General features: G+C 39.8%; 2 protein-coding genes across 3 annotated transcripts in view; one reads left to right on the forward strand and one right to left on the reverse strand.

The window, feature by feature from the left end:
* Positions 1-1024: 1024 nt before the first annotated feature.
* On the forward strand, positions 1025-23356 carry unc93a (unc-93 homolog A). Its single transcript, XM_063002420.1, has 9 exons — positions 1025-1087; positions 10863-10970; positions 12475-12656; positions 14252-14481; positions 14584-14709; positions 17964-18181; positions 18263-18398; positions 19769-19900; positions 22002-23356. The coding sequence occupies exons 2-9, from the start codon at positions 10881-10883 to the stop codon at positions 22262-22264; spliced, it is 1377 nt and encodes a 458-aa protein (XP_062858490.1). The 5' UTR covers positions 1025-1087; positions 10863-10880; the 3' UTR covers positions 22265-23356.
* Positions 23357-25123: 1767 nt separating this feature from the next.
* Positions 25124-27281, reverse strand: part of si:ch211-140l13.3 (mucin-17) — a 14011-nt gene continuing 11853 nt past the window's right edge. The window contains exons 11-12 of one of the 2 annotated variants that reach the window (XR_010013743.1): positions 26633-27281; positions 26386-26472 (exon numbers count right to left, since the gene is read on the reverse strand). The exon at positions 26633-27281 is cut by the window's right edge and continues 183 nt beyond it. Coding sequence is in view for 1 of the 2 variants with exons in the window: in XM_063002419.1 (XP_062858489.1) it covers positions 26337-26472 (136 nt within the window). In the remaining variant the exon portion in view is untranslated. Of the gene's footprint in view, positions 26473-26632 lie in introns of both variants that reach the window. The other variant, XM_063002419.1, reaches the window with a different exon arrangement.

Below are 27281 nucleotides of genomic sequence, written 5' to 3' on the forward strand. Positions count from 1 at the left end.
GTGTAATTTTGATTCTGATTCTACACACAAACCTCCTCGCTCAATGAATCCAAACACAAACACACCTTATCAATGATGACCCAAACGCACATGTTAACGTAAAGCAGAAGTAGAGATATAAGTAGAAATATAAGTGACGTCACCAATAATGGCCAATTACCTTCCTATAGAGTGCTGGAATAATTTCTCATAACTGCTGCAGTTACGACCTCTGGTGGCTGATCAGTGGTGCTGCACAGAGACGGTGGATAACAGGGATCAGCGCAGGACTCTCCATGCGCTATACGGATCTCCGTACGAACCCGCCTGGTGCAGGTAAAAAGAAGCGGCTGGGACTTCTAAAGAAGTGTTGGGGGGAGGGTTTAGTTATGGCCTTCCTCAGTCAGAAGTGGAGGTCTGATTGATCGGGTGATTGGATATGACTAGACTGGGAGGACATCTTGATAGATACAAATTGAACCTGATAAAAATAAATCATAGAACTTAATAACTGATGCTAATCATTAAAAATCTCTCACATCAAGTAGCAACTATCGTAAATGTGAGGGAACTACCCAAAGCGGTTAGCAAAAAAAAAACAAAAAAAAAACTACTGAGCATTATATCCCAGGAACACCAAACGCAAAGTATGAGGGTAGGAGCATCACGACATGGGGCTGCTTGTTTACAAAAGATACTCGGCTATTACAAATTCCACATCACAGGATCAAATTAGTGCAGACTTTAATCTCATCATTTGGTATTTAATTTTTCCTTTTGATTTACCACTTTTTCCTGGTCGGACTTGCGGTGGGTCCAGTTCACCCGGGAAAAACTGGCGCAAGAGAGGAATACCCTGGAGAGGGTGCCAATCCATCACTGGACTTCAGCCACATACAGATATATGATTTATATCTATAAAATATAAAACTAAACTAGCAAATTGCACAACACAGCATTTTCTTAAAATGTTTCTTCTTTTATTTATAGCAATGTATTGAAAATTGGGGGGGGATGCAGGGTGGGTCGGCAGTCCTGATGTTCTAAAACATTCCTGCCATTAACAACTGATGGGAACACTGACGGATCCCAACAATACACAAAGCAAGTGAGTGTAATATGTTGATTTATAGTTTTTACATCACTATATTGGGAGGCATTTGGACATATCTAAATATTGTATGTATAAATATTACAATATATTTTGTGATTACGTCCTTGTTTTGTTCATATTTCTCTTTTACAGACCCTTGAAACACTCCCATGTAAAAAATGTACTCGGTCCCCCGCAGTCGTAGGTGTGGACCGCATCACTGACCGCTGGCGGGACCGTGTTTGTACAGCTGCTGCACAACGTTTGGCAAAAACAGATGATAATGATGATTAGTATTTCCACTGTGGAAACTTCCCACAGTCACAGCTGATACCACACAGAACCGATAACCCTCCCACCTTATGATCCTGCACCCATCCGACCTGTTACTGCACATTTCTCATGTTAAATCATCTCAGATCAATAAACAGAACATAGAATAAAGATACCACACATCTGAGCTCAGATTAGACACACAAAGGTTCGGATCTGGGGGGTGCCACGCCCCGGTCCGGCTCTACAAACACAACTGGCTGTGTCTAAGGGAGGCAAGGGTATCGACTTCATGTTGTTGCACAAGCTCATATTGTAGGGTTTGTTTGGTTTCTTCTGATTCTGATTCTGATTCAGATTCAGATTCTAATTCTGATTCAGATTCTGATTTCGATTCTGATTCTATTTCTGATTCTAATTCTGATTCTATTTCAGATTCTGATTCTCATTTTGATTCTGATTCTCATTTTGATTCTGATTCTCATTTTGATTCTGATTCTAATTCTGATTCTATTTCTGATTCTGTTTCTGATTTTGATTCTATTTCTAATTCTGATTCTCATTTTGATTCTGATTCTATTTGTAATTCTGATTCTCATTTTGATTCTGATTCCCCTTTTTGATTCTGATTCTCATTTTGATTCTGATTCTAATTCTGATTATAATCGTAATTTTGATTCTGATTCTAATTCTAATTCTCATTCTATTTCTAATTCTGATTCTAAGTGTAATTTTGATTCTGATTCTGATTGTCATTCTGATTCTAATTTTAATTCTAATTCTGATTTTGATTTTAATTCTAATTGTTATTCTCATTCTGATTCTCATTCTGATTCTGATGCTGGGGAGACATGGGGAGAACATGCAAACTCCACACAGAAAGGACCCGGACCGCTTTGCCTGGGAAACAAACCCAGGACCTTCTCGCCACCATGCCGCCCTAAATATGATTATAATTAATAATTAGCCAATAAACTACATCTAAAGCAACAGGGGACATTTTTGCAACCCCGGGGCCCCAGACATCTAGTACTGAACACTTCGGCTCAAATTACAAGCACCCACCCCACCTTCCTTCTTAACACCTGCCAAGGGTAAATTTTGAAGAACCAAAACACGTACAGAGGGTCACCCCTGCTTGTGCCGACATCTAAACCAGACACCAGGGATCACTGCCAGGGGGAATGGATCAGACACAAACTCTAGAGCTCAACCGGTCTGTGGTGGCACGTATAAGCACTTATACGTATTTATGTCACTTATTGCCGTGGTAAAAAACAATGTTTGATGTTGTGCAAATGCAAATGCAAATATCATCATTAATTGGGCCGCCTGGTTAAAAGTCCGCTTAAGGAAGTGAGAAGAAGAGGAACGTGATGTACTCGAGCTGTTAGACAGGGCTGGAACAAACCCATCAGAGGCCCGAGCTACCGCCGCTCGCTGAAGAGGAGCGCCAGACAAAAGAGGAGCTGAATAATTCATGAAAGTTTTTGCATAAGTAAAAAAAAAAACCTCCCCGTCGTCTTCTTAACGAGCTTCACCTCTCTCATTCTAATTCTGCCCTCTTTCAGTCGACCCATCCTCTCGTTAACAACCCGAACACGATCACTGATGCTTTATAGAGATCTCCAGCTACAAAGACACGAGTGTATACGGGTGTACGAGTGTATATGAGTATATACGAGTACACGGGTGATACGGGTTCATCTCAGACTCCTCACACCCTGAACATGACCTCGGCATTTCACCTCCTCCCCTGTGGTGGGCGCTACAGAACCCTAAAAAACTGAAACTAACAGACACAAGAACAGTTAACTTCCACATTCCATTACACTCATAAACAACTGACCAGTATCACACACACACACACACACACACACACACACACACAGAGCAATCTCAGTATAGCTGTAATTCATTACATACGGACACTCAGTACTGTTATTTACATGCCACACTTGCACTTTATGGACACTGTTTATAAATAGTTTTTCTATTTTATTATTATTATTATTATTATTATTACTATTATTTTTTTCTTAATTTTTATTTTCTTTTGTGTAGCACATTCTTATTCCAATTTTGATTCTAATGATGATTTTATTTCTAATTCTAATTCTGATTCACATTCAAATTCTGATTCTCAATCTGATTCTAACTCTGACACTAACTTTAATTCTGATTCTAATTCTCATTTAGATTCTGATTCTAATTTAGATTCTAATTCTAATTCCGATTCTGAATCTAATTTTTATTCTGATTCTTATTCTAATTCTAATTTTGATTCTAATTCTGATTCTAACAAATTCTGATTCTAACTAATTCTGATTCTAATTCCAATTCTCATTCTGATTCTGATTTAAATTCTAATTTTTAATTTTCATTCTAATTCTGATTTTTTATTTTAATTCTGATTCTAATTCTCATTTTGAATCTTATTTTGATTCTGATTTCGATTCTAATTCTCATTTTGATTCTAATTCTGATTCTAATTCTAATTTTGATTCTTATTCTAACTCTGCCTCTAATTTTGATTCAAATTTTAATTCTGATACTAATTCTGATTGTAATTCTCATTCTGATTCTAATTCTGATTCTCATACTGATTCTAATTTGTACTCTAATTTTAATTCTATTTCTGGTTCTAATTATGATTCTAATTCTCATATAAATTCTCATTCTGACTGTCTTTTCTGACTCTGAATTCTGATTCTATCTCTTATTATGATTCTGACTCAGAGTGTAATTATGATTAGAAGAATCCACCCCCTCAGTTGCAGTAGCAGAACAGCCCTGGCAGCTTATTTATAAAGATATTCTCTGCGTACAGACGTAGCGCGGAGGCTCGGCTGTTAGCCACACGCGGCGAGCTGTTTGGGTTTAGCTAAATAAAGGCGTTTTTTGCTGCGTGTGAGAATCGCTGGCTGAGCTCATTGTGTATTGTGCTGGATCTGCAGCACATGATCGTGCACATCAGCAAACAGTTCACAATGGAGACGCAGGCAGTGACTCACGCCTGTCACTGCAGGACGACAGGAAAATCCGGTCCTGCCTGCTGTACCACACACACACACACACACACACACACACACACATGCACACATGCACACACGCACACTCACATGCTGTTTTAAAAAGTGTGTTTGTTTTGATTTGGCCGGAAACACCATATCAAAAGGTATTTTTCTGCATATGTAAGACAAGCACTGATGTAGTTCTTGGTTAGCAGTGGTTTCCTTCTTGCTACGTATTCATCTATCTAGTCATGACTAGAAAACTAGATCGAATCTCAGCTGTGCTACCGGCAGGCTGGGCGCCTATACACCGAGGGTGGGAACGTCAGACGGGAGTCCTCGTAGCTGCTGTAATTACGACCTCTGCTGGCTGATCGATGGTGCTGCACAGAGACAGGGGATAACGAAGATCGCTGTGTGACTCTCCGTGCGCAATACAGATCTCTATATGAACCCGGACGGGGCGTGTGTTAGTCACGGCTCTCCTCGGTCAGGAGTGAAATTTAGCTGCACTAGAGAGGAAGTGAAATATGATGATTAGATATGACTAGATCGGGAGGAAACTGGGAAGGAAATGCATTAAACCCAGGATCCTGAAGTAGCGTCGCACCATTTCTCACCGCTGTGCCACTGAACTAAACTAAAATCTTCTCGCTGTTCTTAAAAATGCTAAACAACCAGTTTTCCACAGGCTGAAGCAAGTTAAAACGAGCAAGGTTCCAAGTTTAAAGGATGTATGTTTACCAATTAATTCTTTACAATTCTATTTTTATAGCAGTCAAAGGTAACGTGCCCCGACGCATGTGCAGTACATATAGTAAACACAGTTGTTCTTCAGTTAAGCTGATTGGTCCAGCGTCCTTTTTAACTATTTGACTGTCCCATTTTACCTGAACATGTTGGAGTAAGGTCGGGGTTCTTGATGTGTTTGAAGGTCCAAAGGTGGTGTCCTTGGTAATTACCAAAAAGTGTCCCAAATGATCTGACTTCACCCTTATTCATTGTCTGTTTTACCACCTGCTTTATCCTATTTGGGGTTGTGGTGGGTCTGATTCACTGAGCAATCACCAGGTCACCAGTACATTACAGCACACACACACACACACACACACACACACACACCTAGGGGCAATTTAGTATTTTCAATTAACCTGACTGCACGTCTTTGACTGACTGCGTGAGGAAACCCACACAGACAGGAGGAGAACATGCAAACTCCACACAGAAAGGACCCGAACCACAATGCAGCCTGTATTATTATCACATCCAGGTCAGAAAAGTCTCAACTCTGCCATCAGAAATACAACCCCAAATTAGAAAAAGTTGGGACAGTATGGAAAATGCAAATAAAATAAAAACACAGAGTTTCTTACATTGACTTTGACTTTTATTTGATGTCAGACAGGATGAACCTGAGATATTTCATCTTTTATCTGCTCAACTTCATTTCATTTATTAATAAACATCCATTCCTGCATTTCAGACCTGCAACACATTGAGTTGGGACGGGGGCAATTTAGTGCTAGTAATGAGGTGAAAAAACTAAATAATGATGTGATGTTAAACAGGTGATTGTGATCATGGTTTGGTACAAAAGCAGCATCCAGGAAAGGCTGAGAGTCTCTGATGAGCAAAGATGATCAGAGGATCCAGTTTGTCCACAAATGTGTGAGAAAATGATTAAAATGTTTAAAAACAATGAACCTCAAAGAAAGATTGGAAGGGATTTGCATGTTCTCCCTCTACAGTGCAGAATATCATTAAACCATTCAAGACGTGTTTGCAGGAAGAATGGGTTGGTATCCCTGGTCTCTTCTGTGCCAAAATGTCTTATAAGTGTGGTGAAAAGGAACGGCAACATTAAAAAAGTGGTAAATGCTTTACTGTCCCAACTTTTTTTGGAATGTGTTGCAGGTCTAAAATGCAGGAATAGATGTTTATTAATAAATGAAATGAAGTTGAACAGATGAAACGAAATATCTCAGGTTCATCCTGTCTGACATCAAATAAAAGTCAAAGTCAGTGTAAGAAACTCTGTGTTCTTGTATTACTGTATTTGCATTTTCCATGCTGTCCCAACTTTTTCTGATTTGGGGTTGAAGTTTCTTATGCATTGGATGGTAAATATTGTTGTGTCGAACACTGAACCCTGGTGGTGGAATCGAACTTTATTGAACACATACAGTATATTACAAAAGAATACATCAATCACATCCAAGCTCTAACATACACAATAAAAACTAGACAATTATTAACTAAAAATTGCTAGAGGTAATAACATTAATAAAAATTAACTCCTAAAGCAGGAGTTTATAAATAATACCATTTAATGATTAAAAAAAACCTTTAGGGATAGAGGAGTTTTCTAGCAGTGTCAAAGTACGTCTTGCCTTCACATTTTTACAGAGTTTTAACGTATTAATGTATGATATAAAGGATGCCTTAAAAGTGTTGAAATTTGGTCTATTATTCATAAATTTACAACAATGAATGTGATATCTGAATAATATTAAGAGAAGGTTGACAATATAAGTCTCATCTGAATTCAATATGTCACTTATATTTATTCCAAATAGAATAAATTAAGTTTTAAATTTAAAGTTATAGCAAATTTTTCTATTAATAAAATTATTTAAATCAATTAAAAAAATTGAGCAAAATGAGCAATCCCAAAATAAGTGAATGAAGGAATTCTTCATATTTGTGACAAAATGAACATTCAGTATTTATATCTTTTTTAAATTTAGCAATAGTTAATTCCCTTACCTTATTTGTGATCAAAAATGTATTTGGTAAAAGTCGTGTTATTTTCCAATCAATATCATAATATAAGTTATTCCAAAAGAATACTGCAGCTGGTTTAGATATTATATTCCTTTGGACAATGTTCCTAATACATAGGTTAGTAGTTTTATCATTAAGCAACACACATTCATTACCTATAAAGAGTTAATTAGGAGTTATTGTAGGAATAATACAGTTTTTCCCTTTTGGGTGTGTTGATAGCAGAGTAAGAACTCCAACTGGTATAGCATCAAGACAATAGCATATTCTCTAGGAGTGGGCAAGTTCACACACGTGGAGTGGAATCTATGAGTGGAATTGTGTTTACTCGAGTTGACAGAGGGATGATCAGTACCTGCGTGTGTGTTTTTCTGTGCATTTGAGGAATTAAACTCCATTTAACTCGGATTTTTCTCCCGATCTGCATGTTTTAATTCGATCTGCAGCTGTGTGTAAGTGGTGAGTCTAAAATCAACAAAATGATTTCATACAGATCGATAGATTATAAATCTGTTGAAAAAACTACACATACGATGATTGTAAAATGTATAAAATATAACACGAACATGTACATGAAGAGTGTAATAAAGTTTACCATGGGGATGAAGATATTGTGACGTCACTCTTGGTTCTGTTGGTATTTGGGCTGTTGAAGCTCCTTGAATGTCTGACGTCCTGAAACTAACCAATCAGACTGTTTTTGAACGTTTTTATTGCAAAACTTGACATTAGATCTTATATTTTACTTTCTGCCACTGAAATATTGGGACATCCAGAAAAGCTATGTGTTTATTTATTTATTTATATTTTCTTTATGCATTTTCTCCCTTTTAGCGCGTCCAATTGCCCGACTGCGTCATGCTTCCTCTCCACCAATGCCGATCCCCCCTCTGATTAACGAGAACAAAGCTAACCCACGCCCCCTCCGACACGTGGGCAGCAGCCGTATGCATCTTATCACCTACACTTTGACGAGTGCAGTGCAGCTCAGCGTTGTGTACGGAGAGACACACCCTGAGAGAACTCTTTTCTCATCTCTGTGCAGGTGCCATCAATCAGCCAGCAGAGGTCGTAATTGCACCATTCATGGGAGCTTAGTCCCGCCCCTATCTGAACAACAGGCCAATCGTTGTTTATGTGGCTGCTCAGCCCAGCCGGCAGGCAGAGCTGAGACTCGATACGATGTGTTCGAGATCCAGCTCTGGTTCCAGCGTGTGTTTTCACTGCTGCGCCACCTTCCATATTCCATGTTTCAGTAAATGATTAACTTTTATTGTGATTTTAAAAGTAAGGCTCTAGCTAAATCACGGCCGTGAAACGAGCCTTTTCCCGCGTAATATGCAATGTTTAATGTTTGTGTTTAGCGATTTAACGTTTTTCATTCGTGTAGCGTTCAAGTGCGCCAGGTTTACCGGTTAATCTGCACTATGAGGCGTCCTAGCAATCCTACGGCAATTCAGTCAGCTATCGCTTAGTTAAAACATCCAAGATGTGGAAGTCTAAAGCAGCTAGACTTCTATCTGACCACAGAACATGTTTCCATTGTCTGTTGGTCCATCTCAGATGACTTCGCGCCCAGAGAACCTGATTAATGTTTGGAAAATTAACAACCAATTATGTGGACGCGATGGGGGGGGGTCAAAACACGGAGGAGAATTTTGGTATTTGAGACAGAACATGAAGCCACACACCGTCGCTGGATGTTCTAGGTTTACATTCAACCTTTAAGGGAGCTGTGCTGTGTATTGTAGCTTCATTTATTCTATTATTTAATTTATGAGCATAATTTAATACAGTGATTTTTTAAATTAAGCACATTTAACTGTGAATTTTGTGGGATCCTGTATATAAGACTTGACCAGGTAGATCTTAAATAATAATAATAATTAAATAAAGATGAGTGAACGAGACCCTGCCTGAGAGGGACAGAGTAGTAATGTGTACATTTACTTAAAGTGTGCAGTACCGACCGCTTCTTTTCACCTGTTTATATGAAGGGCAAGTGCATATGGAGATCCGTATCACGCATGGAGTCACACACTGATCTCCATTATCCCCCGTCTCAGTAACAATGCAGTACCATCAATCAGCCAGCAGAGGTCATGATTACACCCTCGTCCGTGTGTGTCAGCACTGGTGTCCTAGTGCGTTTCCAGAGTTTGCTGTGTAATCAGATTGTTTTATGAACAAAATCGTGGCCATGCAATTCAAGTTACTCAAGCTGTTATCATGTGCATCCCATCAGCTGGGCTGTAAACCGAAGGGCGACAGTATCGCTGGATTACAAGATGTGTTTTGTGTGTGATTTTAACAATAAGGAAGATCATCAGTTCCTAACGAAATGAAAATAAAACTGATCTCAGATCAACACGGTGGTTATAATGTAGATACTCCGACGGCTGTTTATGGACGGGCGCCACGTTTATTCGGGGGATGACCGTGGATGAGCAGTAAAACATCTGGCAGTTATTGTTTATCTTATCAGCTGGACCTTGCTTCCATGATGTGTTTAACGTCTTGAAGGAACGTTTATGATCAAGGGAGGATCATCCTTCCCGTCAGTTGTCATGCTTTATCTCTAGAAAATGATCTGCATTTTTAATGTTATCATTATCAGAGAGATCAGATTGTTTCTGAGCGCCCACAGAAACGCCCACAGAGCGAAACGTAAACGCTACAGATTTATTTAACCAGGCTGAAATCTGTAATTTGCTCATTTATTTAAGCCTTTATTTAACAGACAAAAGGACAAAGAAAAGATTCAGTGTTTTCAGGGACAAACTTAATTCTATTTGCTAAATAAACAACTAATCAAAAACTGATACCCGCAACCGCGTTTCATTAGCGTTCCTATTAACAAGACTTTTTAATACTTGGGGAAACAAGGACGCTAATCGTTGTCGTTTTGCGAGTGGTATGATACGAGACTTCAGCTAATCATCATCGTATGATTCTACCCTTCATGACAGAGAACTTGATTAATGTTTGGCTTCCTTTTGGCATAAACAGTTTTAGGTTGCAGTGGCGGGCTGTGTTAAGTGACAACGGATTTCCAAATGACAATTAGCAGTAATTAAAAGTAATTAGTCTTAATAGGTCACAATAGTCATTCTAAAGGTAGAAAGGCAAGGCAGGAACTCTCTGGACGTTGCAGTGCTCCGGTCACCCAGTGTAGCCAGTGTGGATGCACAACCACGTGCAGATGCCCATCCGGCCGATAGAAATGCTGAGATCGGGTTCGAAATGGATCAACAGAGTGCCAACAGACAGTTCTTTATTACGAAATCATTCAAAACAACACATTGAATGAGCTGTCAGTGTAATGAACATGTAATAAATGATACAGATGAACAAAACTGTGATTTTTATATTTAAAATGAGTTTTATGTGTAAAAATAAACGTTAGGAGTGCTGTAACCTGCTTCTCTCCTGCTCTGCAGTAACTCTAGTTTATATCTTTATTACGTTATCGCCATGTTTTGGATGACACACGTTAACTGAACTGTTTATATACGGTATAAAATCGAGGGTAACCAATAACACACGACGTCTCCTGTAAATATCTTTATAGGTTCCTTCAGCTGAACTTTGCCCTGCAGACTGAGGAGCTGCACGAATGAAACCTGCACCAGCCTGTCCGGGGACAGCAGTAAGACACAGAGCCTGCAGGCGAACCGACTGGCACTTTCAGTTTATTTTCTCTATTGTTTTACCTACAGGATCTTTAATCTGCCAGGATGATCAGCCGAAACACGAAGAACGTGCTGGTGGTGTCGTTCGGATTTCTGTCCTTGTTTACGGCGTATGGAGGACTGCAGAGTTTACAGGTAACACGTCGTCTAGTCTGTACTCATGTGGATTAATTATTTATATAGAACAAGATGAGACACTGATCTAAATTCTAAATATACTGACTTATAGTTAATTGAAAAATGTATTAATTAATAAAAATTAAATCAATAATAATAATAATAATAATAATAATAAAACTAATACAAATAAAAAAAATTATAGTAATAATAAAAAAATTATAATAATAATAATAGTAATAATAATAATAATAAAATAAAATAAATCAATAATAATAATAATACAATATAATATAATAATAATAATACAACAATAATATATCATAGTAATAATAATGAAAATAATATAAACAACAGCAAATGACATTGTTATTATTATTATTGTTAATAATAATGAAAATTATAATATCAAAAACATTAATAATAATAATAATAATAATACCATTAACAATTACAATAATAACCAAATTAATAATAAAATAATGCTGATAATAATCATAATAATATTATAATACCAAAACCAATAATAATAATAAAAATAATTCTGATAATTATCATAATAATATTATAACACAAAAACAATAATAATAATAATGATAACAATAATAATAAAATACTGTATAATGCTAATAATATTAATAAATAATTAAATATATAAATATAAATATATATATATATATATATATATATATATATATATAAACATTCCACCCACTAGCTTTGTTTAATGTTAGAATTCATTACTTGTTGATGTGGCAGGAATATTCAATTCATGGCTACAGCTTTGAACTAAGCGTTGTGTTATTGCTTTTTTTTATACCCAATCATGATGGCATCACTGCCCTGTGATTTACCATTTGCCCAGTGATTGGCACCCACAGCGACCCTGACCAAGATAAAGCGGTGATAAAACAAGACAATGAGTGATTAAATAAATGAATGAATGATGGCGTCACTTGTTATCAATTAAAGGGCCGTTATGGCTCACTATTCGTGGAAAATTAAAAGAGAAAAATTTTTTTTTGTTTATTTTACTTCTGTCCCAACTTTTTTTGGAATGTGTTGCAGGTAACAGAATGATTATATAACAGATATTTACAAAAATTTATAAACTTACTCAAGTAAAACATTACAAATACGAATTGTGTTTATGAAATACGTGTTAATTACTGTTTTTACTGGCATATTATGGACATAAATATATATGCTGGTCAATATAAAATTATGGATGCATTAAAAAGTTTATGGACATATTAAAATTGTGTTTACATGTAGTTTTTTTTAATTGGGGACTTACAGTATTTAGTCCAATGACCTTTTTCCTTCACTAAATAAAATGATCATTAAAAAAAATGTTTATTGTGTTTCTATTTAACATAATAAATACGTAAACATGGAGAAAATAAATCAGTAACCCTGTGTACGTGTATTTATGGTACAGTAGTACCTTAAAACTTGACGTCAGCTGGTTGTGGGAGAGGCGTAGACTTTATATGAATGATGTGCTGTATGTGTGTTACAGAGCAGTCTGAACACTGAGGCAGGAATGGGCGTCATTTCACTCAGCGTCATCTACGGAACCATCATCTTATCCTCCATGTTCCTACCGCCCATCATGATCAAAAATCTGGGCTGCAAGTGGACCATCTTCATCTCCATGGCGTGCTACATCAGCTACTCTTTCGGAAATCTGTTCCCCGGGTGGTGAGTTCTGTACCGTGTTTGTCTTGGTTGAGCGCCCCCTAGCAGGCACAATCAGCCGCTAGTCTGCTGTGTGGGAAAAGACCGTACTAAAAAATGGGCGGGGTCTTGGACTCTGTATAAGGACCCTGGTTAGTAGCCCGTTAAGTCATGACCATGGCTCAAACCTGTACACTATATTGCCGAAAGTATTCACTCACCCATCCAAATGATTGAATTCAGGAGTTCCAATCACTTCCATGACCACAGGTGTATAAAACCGAGCACCTCGGCATGCAGACTGCTTCTACACACATTAGTGAAAGAATGGATCGCTCTCAGGAGCTCAGAGAATTCCAGCGTGGTACCGTGATGCCACCTGTGCAACAAGTCCAGTCGTGAAATTTCCTCACTACTAAATATTCCACAGTCGACTGTCAGTGCTGGTATAACAAAGTGGAAGCGATTGGGAACGACAGAAACTCAGCCACCAAGTGTTACCACGTAAAATGACAGGGTGGGGCAGCGGCTGCTGAGGAACATAGTGCGCAGAGGTCACCAACTTTCTGCAGAGTCCATCACTACAGACCTCCAAACTTCATGTGGCCTTCAGATGAGCTGAAGAACAGTGTGTAGAGCTTCATGGAATGGGTTTCCATGGCCGAGAAGCTGCATCCAAGCCTTACATCACCAAGCGCAATGCAAAGCGTCGGATGCAGTGGTGTAAAGCACTGGAGTCTAGAGCAGTGGAGACGTGTTCTCTGGAGTGACGAATCCCCTTCCTGTTCCAACATGACTGCGCACCAGTGCACAAAGCAAGGTCCATAAAGACGTGGATGAGCCAGTTTGGTGTGGAAGAACTTGACCGACCTGCACAGAGACCTGACCTCAACCTGATAGAACACCTTTGGGATGAATTAGAGCGGAGACTGTGAGCCAGGCCTTCTCGTCCAACATCAGTGTCTGACCTCACGAATGCGCTTCTAAACCTTGTGGAACACACTTCTAAACCTTGTGGAAAGCCTTCCCAGAAGAGTTGAAGCTGTTATAGCTGCAGGGTGCAAGAGTGGCGACATCATATTAAACCCTGTGGATTAAGAATGGGAGTCACTCATGTTCATGTGCATGTGAAGGCAGACGAGTGAATACTTGTATGTGTCCATTCTCAGAGACGTATGACATCGCAAGATCTCCTAATGCGAAGAGCTCATTGGTTTTTCTTTTACTGGGACCCCCCTCTAGGCTCACTGAGGCTTCCCAGTTGAGAAGCACCCACAGAAATCTACACCTACAGGAGGACACACAACCGTAGACACCATTTGCGTTATTGATCAGTATGGACCAGCAGCAGTGGCCTGTGGATGAACATGTAGGGAGTTTCCTCCACTGGGCTAAAAAACAGCAGTAACGTTTTAGTGCAGACTGGGGGGTTGGCCGGGTAATTTAGATCTATGAAGTATCTAGATTTGAGTATTTTGTATGATTATAGATATTTGGGTGAGTTTATACTGAAATCACACTTAAAGTTTGTATTATTTGTACATTTTTGCTAATATGAACTCAACTATATAAACTCAATATTCCGAGTACCTGAGAAATGAATCCCTCTTTTATTTTAGGCCGAGCCTGATCGCTACATCTGCCATTTTGGGTTTGGGAGGTTCTCCACTGTGGTCTGCAAAATGCACCTACCTCACCATCAGCGGGAACGAACAAGCCGAGAGGGAGAACAAGAAAGGCCAAGATATCATAAACCAGTACTTTGGCATGTTCTTTCTCATCTTCCAGTCCTCGGCCGTGTGGGGGAACCTCATGTCGTCGCTCATATTTCAGCAGGATGCTAATATAGGTGAATAATAATGACGTTCAGCACAGATGAGGTTTACTGACTGTTTCTGGTGTCTGTCGTGATTCTGAAGGTTTTTCTGTGTCTCTGTGTCTTTACCTGAAGCTGAGATCCCTGAGGAGAGGCTGCAGTACTGCGGCGCCGCCCTCTGTAACGAGAACTTCACCACCGCAGGGAACTTCACCCGGCCTGAGCAGAAGCTCGTCAATATACTCATGGGCTGCTATATCGGTACACTTCCCTTACTAACTGATTAGCTAACAGTTCGTCTTTTTTCTGTTTACTGAAGCTTCTAGCAAAGACGACAGAAAAATGCAATCCTGTCAAAATATAATATACCAATATATACCAAAATATACCAAAATATACCAAAATATACCAAAATATACCAAAATATACCTGAATATACCTGAATATACCTAAATATACCTAAATATACCTAAATATACAATAATATATAAATATAATATACCAAAATATACCTAAATATACAATAATATATAAATATAATATACCAAAATATACCAAAATATACCATTATATACCTAAATATACCAATATATACCTAAATATACCAATATATACCAATATATACCATTATACACCATTATATACCATTATATACCATTATATACCTAAATATACCATTATATACCTAAATATACCATTATATACCAAAATATCCAAACATATACCAAAACATATACCAAAATATCCAAACATGTACCAAAATATACCAATATATACAAAAATATCCCAAAATATCCAACCATGTACCAAAATATATAACAAAATATCCAACCATGTACCAAAATATATAACAAAATATCCAACCATGTACCAAAATATACCAATATATCCCAAAATATCCAAACATGTAACAAAATATACCAATATATACCTAAATATCCAAACATATACCTAAATATATACCAATATATACAAAAATGTCCCAAAATATCCAAACATATACCAAAATATATAACAAAATATTCCAACGTATAGTTTTGTTCCATAACTAAGTGAGTACGTCAATGGTTAAAGTACTGGACTTGTAATCAGAAGGTTACTGGTTCAAGCCCCGCACCGCCAAGTTGCCACTGTTGGATTGGATAAAGCATCTGCTAAGTGCTGCTAATGGTAATAAAGTCAGTTTGGTATAAAAGTTCTCTGGCACGTTTCCACACACCACAAAATTCACTATTGTTTTACACACTGATGTGATTTGTTCAAAACCATTAATAATAAAATAATAATAACAATAATAATAAAATAATAATAACACAGGTGTGCGACTAAAAAGCTGTTTGATTATTTTCATCTAATTTCCATGTATTTTGGTGTGCTGAAAACGAAACAAATATTGAAAAAAATCCTGGACGTCAGGATTTGCCACAAAATGCAAAATTCTCTTCAAATTTTGTAAATTTTTCTCAATTTTTGGTATTTTTTGATCTTAGGGTTTTTAACCAAATTTAAAGTCAAAATTACTATTAATTAATTCACATCAGTGCATTCAAGATATACAATGCCAAAAAAATATAACTTTCAATTGGTTCTTCGTAAACTTAAATATGAAGACCACGGTTGGCAAGTGTGCGGGGATTTGAAAGTCTTGTGCATGCTGCTCGGGCAACAAGCTGGGTATACCAAATACCCTTGTTTTCTGTGTCTATGGGAGAGTCGAGACCGACAAAATCACTGGACCAAGAAGAGTTGCCGGCCGAGGGTGCTCACAGTTGGTGAAAAAAATGTCCCCCGAGAAACTTAGGTACCTCTCGATAAAGTTCTTCTACCACCTCTCCACATAAAATTGGGATTGATGAAGCAATTCGTAAAATCCCTTCCAAGAGACGGAGAATGCATCAAATACTTGGTCATTAAGTTTCCAGGCCTCTCGGAGGCAAAATTGAAGGAAGGTGTGTTCGTCGGACCAGACATTAGAAGGCTTATAGCTGATCAAGAGTTTATCAATACCATGACGGATCCTCAAAAAGAAGGGTGGATTGCATTTACAGAAGTCATAAAGAAATTTTTAGGCAATAACAAAGATCCTGAATGCTAAAAGCATTTCAAGCTTTAGGTTGCCTATGAGTTTGAACGTGCATTTCCTCCACTCCCACCTTGACAACTTTCCTGAAAATTTGGGAGCTGTGAGTGAAGAGCAAGGTGAACGATTCCACCAGGACATTAAAGAGATGGAAAGAAGATACCAGGGAAGATGGAGCATTACAATGATGGCAGACTACTGTTGGACGCTTCAGAGAGACATTGCAGATGCTACTCACAAGCGTAAATGTACCAAGAGGAGCCTCACAGGGAAGAAGAATCGATTTTAGTGTGTTAGTGAGCTCATTCCAGTTAAAAAAATGATTTTCATGAAAAATTTGTAATAAAAAATTAATTTTATAAGTCTACTTTCATTTATTTTGAGGTATTGCCTTATTTAACATAGTTACCTAAATTGTCAGAAAATGTGATGTCCTATGACAAAACGGAGGTCATTTTCGGATTCAGCGCACCCAAAAACATAAAGATTACGTGGAATAACCAAAACAGCTCTTGAAAATTTATTTTTTGCATACCTGTGTAATGTGAAAGTAAAAATCAAGTCAAGCTAAATTGATTTCTAAATCTCTTTTTACAATAAACATCGTCTGAGAGCAACTTTACAGCATCCAGGACTGAAAACCCCCCGCTGATCAGCAGAGGGCGACAGAGGCTAATAAAAGGTTTCTCACCTTTCTCCCAGTGAATCAGACCCACCGCGACCCTGAATAGGAAAAAGCGGTGATAAAACAATGTATGAACGAATATAAAACCCTGCAAACCTGTCGCCCCTTTTGTGAATAAGTGAGTGAATGGTGTCAGTGTTCTGTGTTTGTGCCAGTGTAGAGTTCCTTCACCATAATCTAATCTAATAGATCTGGTCTAAAAAAAAAAGGTCTGATGCCCTCCTCTTTTGAGGTCTGATTCCCTCCTTTTTTGGGTCTGATGTTCTCGTTTTTGGGGTCTGATCTCCTTTTTGAGGACTGATGCCCTCCTTTTCCGGGGTCTGATGTCATTATTGGGGTCTAATGATTTCCTTTTTTGGGGTCTGATCTCCTTATTGGGGTCTGATGTCCTCCTCTTTGGGGTCTGATCTCCTTATTGGGGTCTGATGCCCTCCTCCTTGGGGTCTTATCTCCTTATTGGGGTCTGATGCCCTCCTTTTTGGGGTCTGATCTCCTTATTCGGGTCTGATGTCCTCCTCCTTGGGGTCTGATCTCCTTATTGGGGTCTGATGTCCTCCTCTTTGGGGTCTGATCTCCTTATTGGGGTCTGATGTCCTCTTTTTTGGGGTCTAAATTCTATCATTATAATGTAATATAATATAATTAAGGTCATGTTTTGGGTTCAGGAGTATTTTAAACAGTCTGAATGAACATCACCACCCCCAGTACTGATGATGTACCTGTACAGGTAACCTGACCCTGTCGTTGTAGGTGTGGGTGTTCTGGCTATGATCATCGTGGCCGTTTTCCTGGACAACATCGACGGAATGAAGGCGCAGGAGTTTCGGAGGAACAAAGGGGACCAGTCGTTCTTCAGCACCTTTCTGGCTACGTTCACGCTGTTGAGAGATAAGAGGCTCATCATGCTCATCCCTCTCACCATGTACAGTGGGTTCGAGCAGAGCTTCCTCGCCGGGGAATACACCAAGGTCAGAAAATTCTGTTTTTTTAATACCCCCCCCCCCCCCCCCCATCTGTATTTATAACAGGAGTTCTGATTGTTGTTGCAGAATTATGTCACCTGCGCATTAGGAATCCATTACGTGGGCTATGTGATGATTTGCTTCGGCGCTGTAAACTCACTCAGCTCATACTTGTTTGGAAAACTGGCGCAGTATACCGGGAGGATCGCTCTCTTCTGCTTCGGTAAGAGTCGAGTCCATAACTGACTGAATTTCAGCTCCAATCATATTTTATATTATATAGAAATGATTTGATTTATGTAATATCTCTGTCTGACTTTTTGAGTTCTAAATTTGTTTATATTTAATAAATACTGTTCAGTTGGTCAGTGAAATTGATGGAAAAAAGGTTTAAAAGAATGATGTCTGATGTCGTTCTTATTTGGGTCTGATGTCGTTCTTATTTGGGTCTGATGTCCTCCTTTTTGGAGTCTGATGTCCTCCTTTTTGGGGTCTGATGTTCTGCTTTTTGGGGTCTGATGATGTCCTTGTTATTGGGGTCTGATGTTCTTATTATTGGGGTCTGATGATGTCCTTGTTATTGGGGTCTGATGTCCTTGTTATTGGGGTCTGATGTCCTCCTTATTGGGTCTGATGCCCTCCTTATTTATTGGGGTCTGATGTCCTCCTTTTTGGAGTCTGATGTTCTGCTTTTTGGGGTCTGATGATGTCCTTGTTATTGGGGTCTGATGTTCTTATTATTGGGGTCTGATGATGTCCTTGTTATTGGGGTCTGATGATGTCCTTGTTATTGGGGTCTGATGTCCTTGTTATTGGGGTCTGATGTCCTCCTTATTGGGTCTGATGCCCTCCTTATTTATTGGGGTCTGATGTTCCTCCTTTTTGGGGTTAAATGATGTTCTCCTTATTGGTGTCTGATCTCCTCCTTTTGGGGGGTCCGATGTTCTCTTTTTTGGGGTCTGATTCCCTTCTTATTGGGGTCTGATGTTCTTCCTTTTTAGGGTCTGATCTCTTTTTTGGGGTTTGATTTCTTCCTTTTTTGGGGTTAATGTCCTCCTTATTTATTGGGGTCTGATGCCCTCCTATTTGGGGTATGATGTTCCTCCTTTTTGGGGTCAAATGATGTTCTTTTTATTGGTGTCTGATGTCCTCCTTTTTGGGGTCTGATGTCCTCCTTATTTATTGGGGTTTGATGTTCTCCTTTTTGAGGGGTCTGATGTGCTACTTTTTAGGGTCTGATGTTCTTCTTATTGGGGTCTGATTTCTTTTTTTTGGGGTCTGATGTCCTTTCTATAGGGGTCTGATGTAATCCATTTTAGGGTCTGATGTTCCTCCTTATTGTGGTCTGATTTGCTTTTTTTGGGGGTCTGATGTTTTTTTTATTGGGGTCTGATGGTGTCTTTTCTGGGGTCTAATGCCCTCTTTTTTGGGTCTGATCTCTTTTTTGGGGTTTGATTTCCTCCTTTTTGGTATCTGATGTCTTCTTTATTTATTGGGGTCTGATGTTCTTCTTATTGGGGTCTGATGTTCCTTTTATTTTGGGTACAGTACTGTAGGACTGCTGAATCATTACCTCTCTCTTCCTTCTCGTAGCTGCTGTATTAAACCTGAGTGGTGCTATCGCCCTGCTGTTCTGGAGGCCTCACCCGGACGAGCTGCCTGTCTTCTTCGTCTTTCCTGCTCTCTGGGGCATGGGGGACGCTATATGGCAGACACAAACGAACGGTAAGTTCATAACAACCAGAATACTACTGCACATTAGAAAGGAAATATATAGAGCAGTGGTAGTTGCCTCTGTTGGACCCCTGAGCAAGGCCCTTAACCCTCAATTCCTCAAACTGACCTGTCTGGGGTGCCGTAAATGTACATATACACGTCTGGAAGACTACGGCGGTGTATTACAGCCACTGTAAAACAATCAATAAATAAGTTTCAATTTTGAGAATAAAGTAAGCAAGCAACTGAGAGCTAGGGGCCTTGCTTAGGGGCCCAGAAGTGGCAACTTGGCCATGATGGTGCTTAAACCAGCAACCTTAAGATTACAATCTGGCACCTTAACCACTGAGCTACCACTTGAGAAGCGAGCAGTATGGTGATGCCTTACAGCAAGGGCCTGGGTTCCATTCCATTCCTGGAGTCCTGTCTGTGTGGAGTTGTGCATGTTCTCCCTGTGTCCACAAGGGGTTTCCTCCCACAGTACAAAAACATACAGTAACATTAACTGGAGATACTAGAAATTGCCCTGTAATAGACTGGTGACCTGTCCAGGGTGTTTTCTCCCTTTTGCCCAGTGAAGCAGACCCACTGTGACCCTGAACAGGATTGGGGTCTGATGTTCCTCCTTTTTGGATTCTGATGTTCTCCTCTTTTTTTGGGGATTTATGTCCTCTTTTTTTGGGTCTGATATTCTCCTTTTTATTGGGGTCTAATGGATTCTGATGTTCTCCTTTTTGGGATTTGATGCCCCAAATATTGGGGTCTGATGTCCTCCTTTTTTATTGGGTTCTGATGTCCTCTTTATTAGGGTCTGATGTCCTTCTTTTTATTGTGGTCTGATGTTCTCCTTATTGGGGTCTGACGTCCTCCCTATTGGAGTCTGATGTCCTTTTTTATTGGGGTCTGATGTCCTCCTTTTTATTGGGGTCTGAGTCCTTTTTTATTGGGGTCTGATGTTCTCCTCTTTATTGGAGTCTGACGTCCTCCCTATTGGAGTCTGATGTTCTCCTTATTGGGGTCTGACGTCCTCACTATTGGAGTCTGATGTCCTTTTTTATTGGGGTCTGATATCCTCCTTTTTATTGGGGTCTGATGTCCTTTTTTATTGGGGTCTGATGTCCTTTTTTATTGGGGTCTGATGTCCTCCTCTTTATTGGAGTCTGATGTCCTTTTTTATTGGGGTCTGATGTCCTCCTCTTTATTGGAGTCTGTGGTGGAAAAAAAACCCTTTTAATAAATACCTTGAAGACTGGATTATAAGTAGAAAAAGAGGTTTAATCTTGTCTGCAGAGAAGGAACACACTGACAAGTCTCACATAGTAAACTGGGCAGTGTGCTTCGGAACAAAGGTACAGTATCTCTTATATACATGGTGACAAAAGGTTATGGTGTGCGGGAAAGATCAGATATTTCTTAGGTGGGGAGTAGTAACTGTTTGAGGTCAGCGGGAACAGGATTCGTAAACCTCTTGATTGCAGGCGACAGTCTTTTGTTGTGTATGGCAATTGGTGCAAGATAGAATCTGGGCGTGATCACAGGATCTGGGAGTAGGAGCAAACCATGCACCTTTTGAAATGTATAAATTAACATTTCTTTGTTCTTTTACAAGTCTGATGTCCTTTTTTATTGGGGTCTGATGTTCTTCTTATTGGGGTCTGACGTCCTCCCTGTTGGGGTCTGATGTCCTTTTTTATTGGGGTCTGATGTTCTCCTTATTGGGGTCTGATGTCCTTTTTTATTGGGGTCTGATGTCCTCCTTTTTATTGGGGTCTGATGTCCTTTTTTATTGGGTTCTGATGTCCTCTTTATTGGGGTCTGACGTCCTCCCTATCAGAGTCTGATTTTAGCCTTTTTTTATTGGGGTCTGATGTCCTTTTTTATTGGGTTCTGATATCCTCTTTATTGGGGTCTAATGTCCTCCTTTTTGAGGTCTGATGTCCTCCTTTTTGAGGTCTGATATCCTCCTTTTTATTGGGGTCTGATGTTTTCTGTTTTGGGATCTTATGTCCTCCTTCCTGTCCGTAATGTTTCGACTTTAATTTTAAAATAGAACTTATTTGGTAAGATTTTTAACACTGACCCTAATACATTTAATGTAATTTTATTTCAGCGCTGTACGGCACCCTGTTCCCAAACCACAAGGAGGCGGCGTTCGCCAACTACCGCATGTGGGAGTCGCTGGGCTTCGTGATTGCGTTCGCGTACAGCACCTACATCTGTCTGTCCACCAAGATCTACATCCTCATAGCGATGCTGGCTCTCAACATGGTGACCTACATCTTGGTGGAGTTCAACGAGTACCGCCATCCGACCACGCCCGCCAGTCCTGACAGAACTGAGAAAGAGGACGTGATGAAGGTCACAAATTTTTAGGCGCATACCTTAATACAGACGATAACGCTTGGCTGACCGGGTACGAGGGCACTGCATGGTCCTAAACGTGATTTATATATTTGTAATGAATTATATATGTGTAAATTATGTAATTAACAGAAACGTTAGTTTAAAAATTTCTGGGTTGTTTGTGTGAAATCAACAGTGATGGCATAGTTACCTTGAAAAAGTAATCTGATTACTGATTACTGATTACTCCTTTAAAAAGTAACTTAGTTACTTTATGGATTACTTGATTTTAAAAGTAACTAAGTTAGATTACTAAGTTAGGTTACTTTATTAGTTATATAATGCGGTCCGCTAATGTATCCCATAATGCAACTGGAGCTGCGTAGGCGATTGAAGCGGAATAAGAAATAAGAAAGATGGCGGAAAACGGAGTCCTCTGTTCACAAGTGTAAGTAAGATAAATAAAATAAAACATTTTAAAGACAAATAAATAACAAAAAGACGATAAATATCCTAAATCTTGGCGAGTGGGATTTGTAATGAGTCTGTAACTATGGTGATATTACGTCATCACGTCCTCACGTCATCACTTGACGTTGGTAAGATGTACTTCTTTACCAGCCGAGTAGTGCATACTTCCTCCAATCTAGTACAGACTCTGTAAGTATGCGATTCCGGACGCAGCCCGTGACTTAGTTGTCGCATAGGACAGACGTCACTCCCCGAGACACAAGAAGAAAGCAAGAATATATCTTTTTACTAAGGAAAATGACAAAAATAGTAACGCACAGTAACTTGGATAAGTAACTTTAATCTGATTACTGGATTGGAAATAGTAACGCGTTAGATTACTCGTTACTGAAAAATGTGGTCAGATTAGAGTAACGCGTTACTGACCATCAGTGGAAATCAACACAGACCATTTGTTTTTAGCATGACAAAGGAGGAACCGAAACCACAATGCTACCAAAAACCTGAGCTCAGAGCACTGCACAGTTATATACCTCTATTGTTTTTGTTAATTAATGTACTTTTATTCTAGATACTTCCATCACAATTCCAAAACTGTCTTTGACTTAATACCCAAGAATATAAACAAATAAAAAACTCAGATTGATAGAAGGAATAATATTGTAATTTTGTCAATGGATCGCTCTCAGGAGCTCAGTGAATTCCAGCGTGGTACCGTGATGCCACCTGTGCAACAAGTCCAATCGTGAAATTTCCTCACTACTAAATATTCCACAGTCGACTGTCAGTGCTATTATAACAAAGTGGAAGCGATTGGGAACGACAGCAACTCAGCCACCAAGTGGTACCACGTAAAATGACAGGGCGGGTCAGCGGATGCTGAGGAACATAGTGCACAGAGGTCACCAACTTTCTGCAGAGTCGATCACTACAGAGCTCCAAACTTCATGTGGCCTTCAGATGAGCTCAGGAACAGTGTGTAGAGCTTCATGGAACAGGTTTCCATGGCCGAGCAGCTGCATCCAAGCCTTACATCACCAAGCGCAATGCAAAGCGTCGATAGAACACCTTTGGGATGAATTAGAGCGGAGACTGTGAGCCAGGCCTTCTCGTCCAACATCAGTGTCCGACCTCACAAATGCGCTTCTGGAAGAATGGTCAAAAATTCCCATAAACACACTCCTAAACCTTGTGGAAAGCCTTCCCAGAAGAGTTGAAGGTTCAAGGTTCCCCTCTGCCCATATTTGGCACCAAACAGTTCTCAGGTCACCCTAACCCGGATACCAAGTCTGGGAATAAACAAAACCAAGCCGAGCTCACATTGTTTAATCCTAAAAACAAGTACCGACATTATTAGAGGAAATGCAAAAACACTGACATTACAAACTCTATTTCACCAGAAACCCTGAGTCAGAACAAAACTCTGAGTCAGACTCAGATCACGGAACACTCGTCTCATTCGGTGGCCAAGGGTCATTTCCCAGGCGCTATTCCTTTAAATGATGAACATGATCTGGTATTTATGACTGTAATGACGATCCTGCGTCATTATAATATAAGAACGTCACACATCAGGACCAGAACATCATACAGGGGAGTCCAGATTTTTCTTGTTGGGAGCCAGATGGAGTAAAAAATACACAAACACCAACCACAGGGCCACAGAGTCTTTAATAATATAACAGAGCTCCTGATTACTAACAATTCAACCTGTTTATCTGAGTGATTAATGAACTATCGTCCACAGTGTCGTGATTTCACTCACCGGTTTATAATCCTAACAGGAAGATATTATACCTCTATAAATTAAACATACCCACTTCCCTCTGAACTCAGCGCTTGATGTGAGAGCGCCACCCAGCGGCACGACTTCAGTTTTATTTCTAAAATGCCTCACAATGAAAAATGAGATGTAAAATATCATTTTTAAATATTGTCACGATTCCAGCCTCCATGTGCTCCTGGAACCCAAATGCACCTGCCACGGCCACCTCTCCAGGAGCACATGTTAGAGCCAACGCCCATAATGTCGCTGCTAATGAGCCCCAGCTGCACCTCATTTCAGAGGATTTAGGAGGGGAGCTGGGGAACAGGCGGGCGGAGACTATTTTTCTGTTCTGTTAGTTTGGTTTTGCTTGAATTTATGTTAGGTCTGTCTGTCAGTTTAGCCTTTGTCTGTTAGCCTTAGCCCTGTATCTTAGCCCTGTATCTTAGTTCTGTCTTTTAGTTCTGTCCGTTAGCTCCTGTTAGCCTGTCTGCTTGTCCTGTCTGCTAGGAACTGTTCATGCCTGGTTTAGTTTTGTTCCCGTTTGTCTTAATCTAGTTCTTGTTTAGCTTAGGGTTTAGTAAAGCTTAGTATCGTTCATGTATGTTTAGTTTAAGTTAGCATTTAGCATAGGTCTTGTTAGTTTGTCTTGTTCCTACCTGTCTTGTGTAACCTTGTAGTGTGTCTTGTCTTTGTTATTATTAAACTCTTTTGTTAAATACATCTCTGCGTGTGTGTCCGCCCCCTCGTCTCGTCATAGCCCATAGCGTCCCAAATATTCGTAAATATTAAATATTACTTAAAGAAAGGCATAAAAACGAGTGACCAAACTTGGCTAAAACTTACACAATCCCTCAGAGAAAATATTCTAGGACAAAAGAAATCAAACTAGAGCCCTTTGGCAATGCAAATCAGAGTTATGTAACATTGTGGAGGATCCATAATGTTGTGGGGCTGCTTTGCTGCCTCTGAATGTATAGAAGCAATGACTGTCATTGCAGAGGATTATCACAAGGTGCAGATGTCAGAGAAAACTAGGTTTGCGGGTAACAAAATGGGTCCTACAGGGGGATAATGACCCAGCACACACATCCAGTTGGAGTCCTGACCCCAATCCAATTAAGGGAAATGGAACCCTGCAAACATTCAAGAGCTTGAGCGAACTGCAGTGGAAGAGTGGACGACATTCCAAGTAGTGGAACCAAATATTAGGGAAGGGCGCCTGTTATCCTATCCATGCCATCTACTGTGTTTCTTATTTTATTTCTATTTTAAATGATTGCATGTATGTGTTCAGAATCCGCTACTTATCACAAATCGACTGACTCGAACTTCTCATACATTCCCGTAGCGTCAATGCATTTACTCGCAGAAGCTGAGCGTCTCTTCACTTCAATGGGGCTGCATGGAAAAGTTTTTTTCATTGCTTCGAAACTCGCCGGTCATTGGATAAATGCCACAATTTTGTCCCGCCCCCGGACGCTGAGCGTCTCTGGGGGTGAATGGAGCTGTGGGCGGGTCTGGACGCAAAGCACCTGCAAGATGATTGGGGGATCAGTCGAAAGGCTGAATCCCGTTTTGATTGACAGCTATTTTGATCTCTTCACCATCACTTAATCACTGGGAGCTTCAGTCCCATCGTGGATTTTGTGAGTGAAGTCAAAAGACAAACTGCTGCAACCCATTTCAGGCCATTTTCTTGAAAAGGAACGGAGGGCAGAATTTATGTATAAATAAATTGACAAATTTTATGATGCAAGCCGACAATGAGCTTCCCCTCTTTGAAAGACCGCCACTGGTGTCCAGTATTTATTTGGACAGCGTGAACACGTCCTTTCTATTTCTTACATATTTTATTCTTTGTTCTTAATGTAATTTTGTCTCTTGGCTCCCGTTTAAATACACAGTTTTAACCGTTCCATCAGGATAAATCCTCTGTTTATACTGGGAGGTGTGGATCTCTCGCTGGCCGTTGGTGAACTCCACTGTTTTCTGCCCATTTCTGTAACAACAACGTAAAAAAATATGATAAAATGAGAAGTAGAGCCGTAAGAACATGATTAGCATGTCACAGGTGTACTTTCTATGCTTTTAACCCAAATTTTCCTCCCAATTTAGACATATCCAATCACCCAAATGCAGTAGTGACCGCTTCTTTTTACCTGCACCAGGTGGTATCATATGGAGATCTGTATCATGCACGGAGAGTCACGCACTGATCTCTATTATTCCCCATCTCTGTGCAGCACCATCAATCAGCCAGCAGAGGTCGTCATTTTTATTTCTCACTTTTTCTCCCAGTTTAGTCGTAGCCAGTTCCTCTTCCTCTGCTGGAGACCTCGCTGGTGTACGAGGAGGGTATATTCTCCTGACACGCACTCCCTCCGATGATTGCGCACTCCACCAACCCCTTCTTATTCGCCTGTACTCTGGTGGAGATCAGCGCTGGTCTCCACGTTTCTTCACTTCTGTACAGGCGCCTCACACAGCCTCGAAGACCCCGCCCACTTTTAGTCCCATCTTTTCCCACACAGCAGACTAGTGGCTGATTTTTGTCTGCTGCACTGTCAGCACTGCCGATCATGGCTGCTAGGGGGCGCCCAGTCGACCGGTAGCGCAGCTGGATATCAGCTGATAATTTACATTTAAACCCATTTAATGTAAGGGAGGTATTTGGGTCATGTAGGACCCGGGAACACTGGGTGGAGGGTAGAATACACCCTGGACGGGGCACCAGTCCATCTCATGGGAACAGACACTCACTCACTCACACCTGAGGGCAATTTAAGGCATCCAATCCACCTTCTGCAT

The sequence above is a fragment of the Trichomycterus rosablanca genome, chromosome 9, assembly GCF_030014385.1.
Source record: "Trichomycterus rosablanca isolate fTriRos1 chromosome 9, fTriRos1.hap1, whole genome shotgun sequence".
Classification (NCBI taxonomy): domain Eukaryota; kingdom Metazoa; phylum Chordata; class Actinopteri; order Siluriformes; family Trichomycteridae; genus Trichomycterus; species Trichomycterus rosablanca.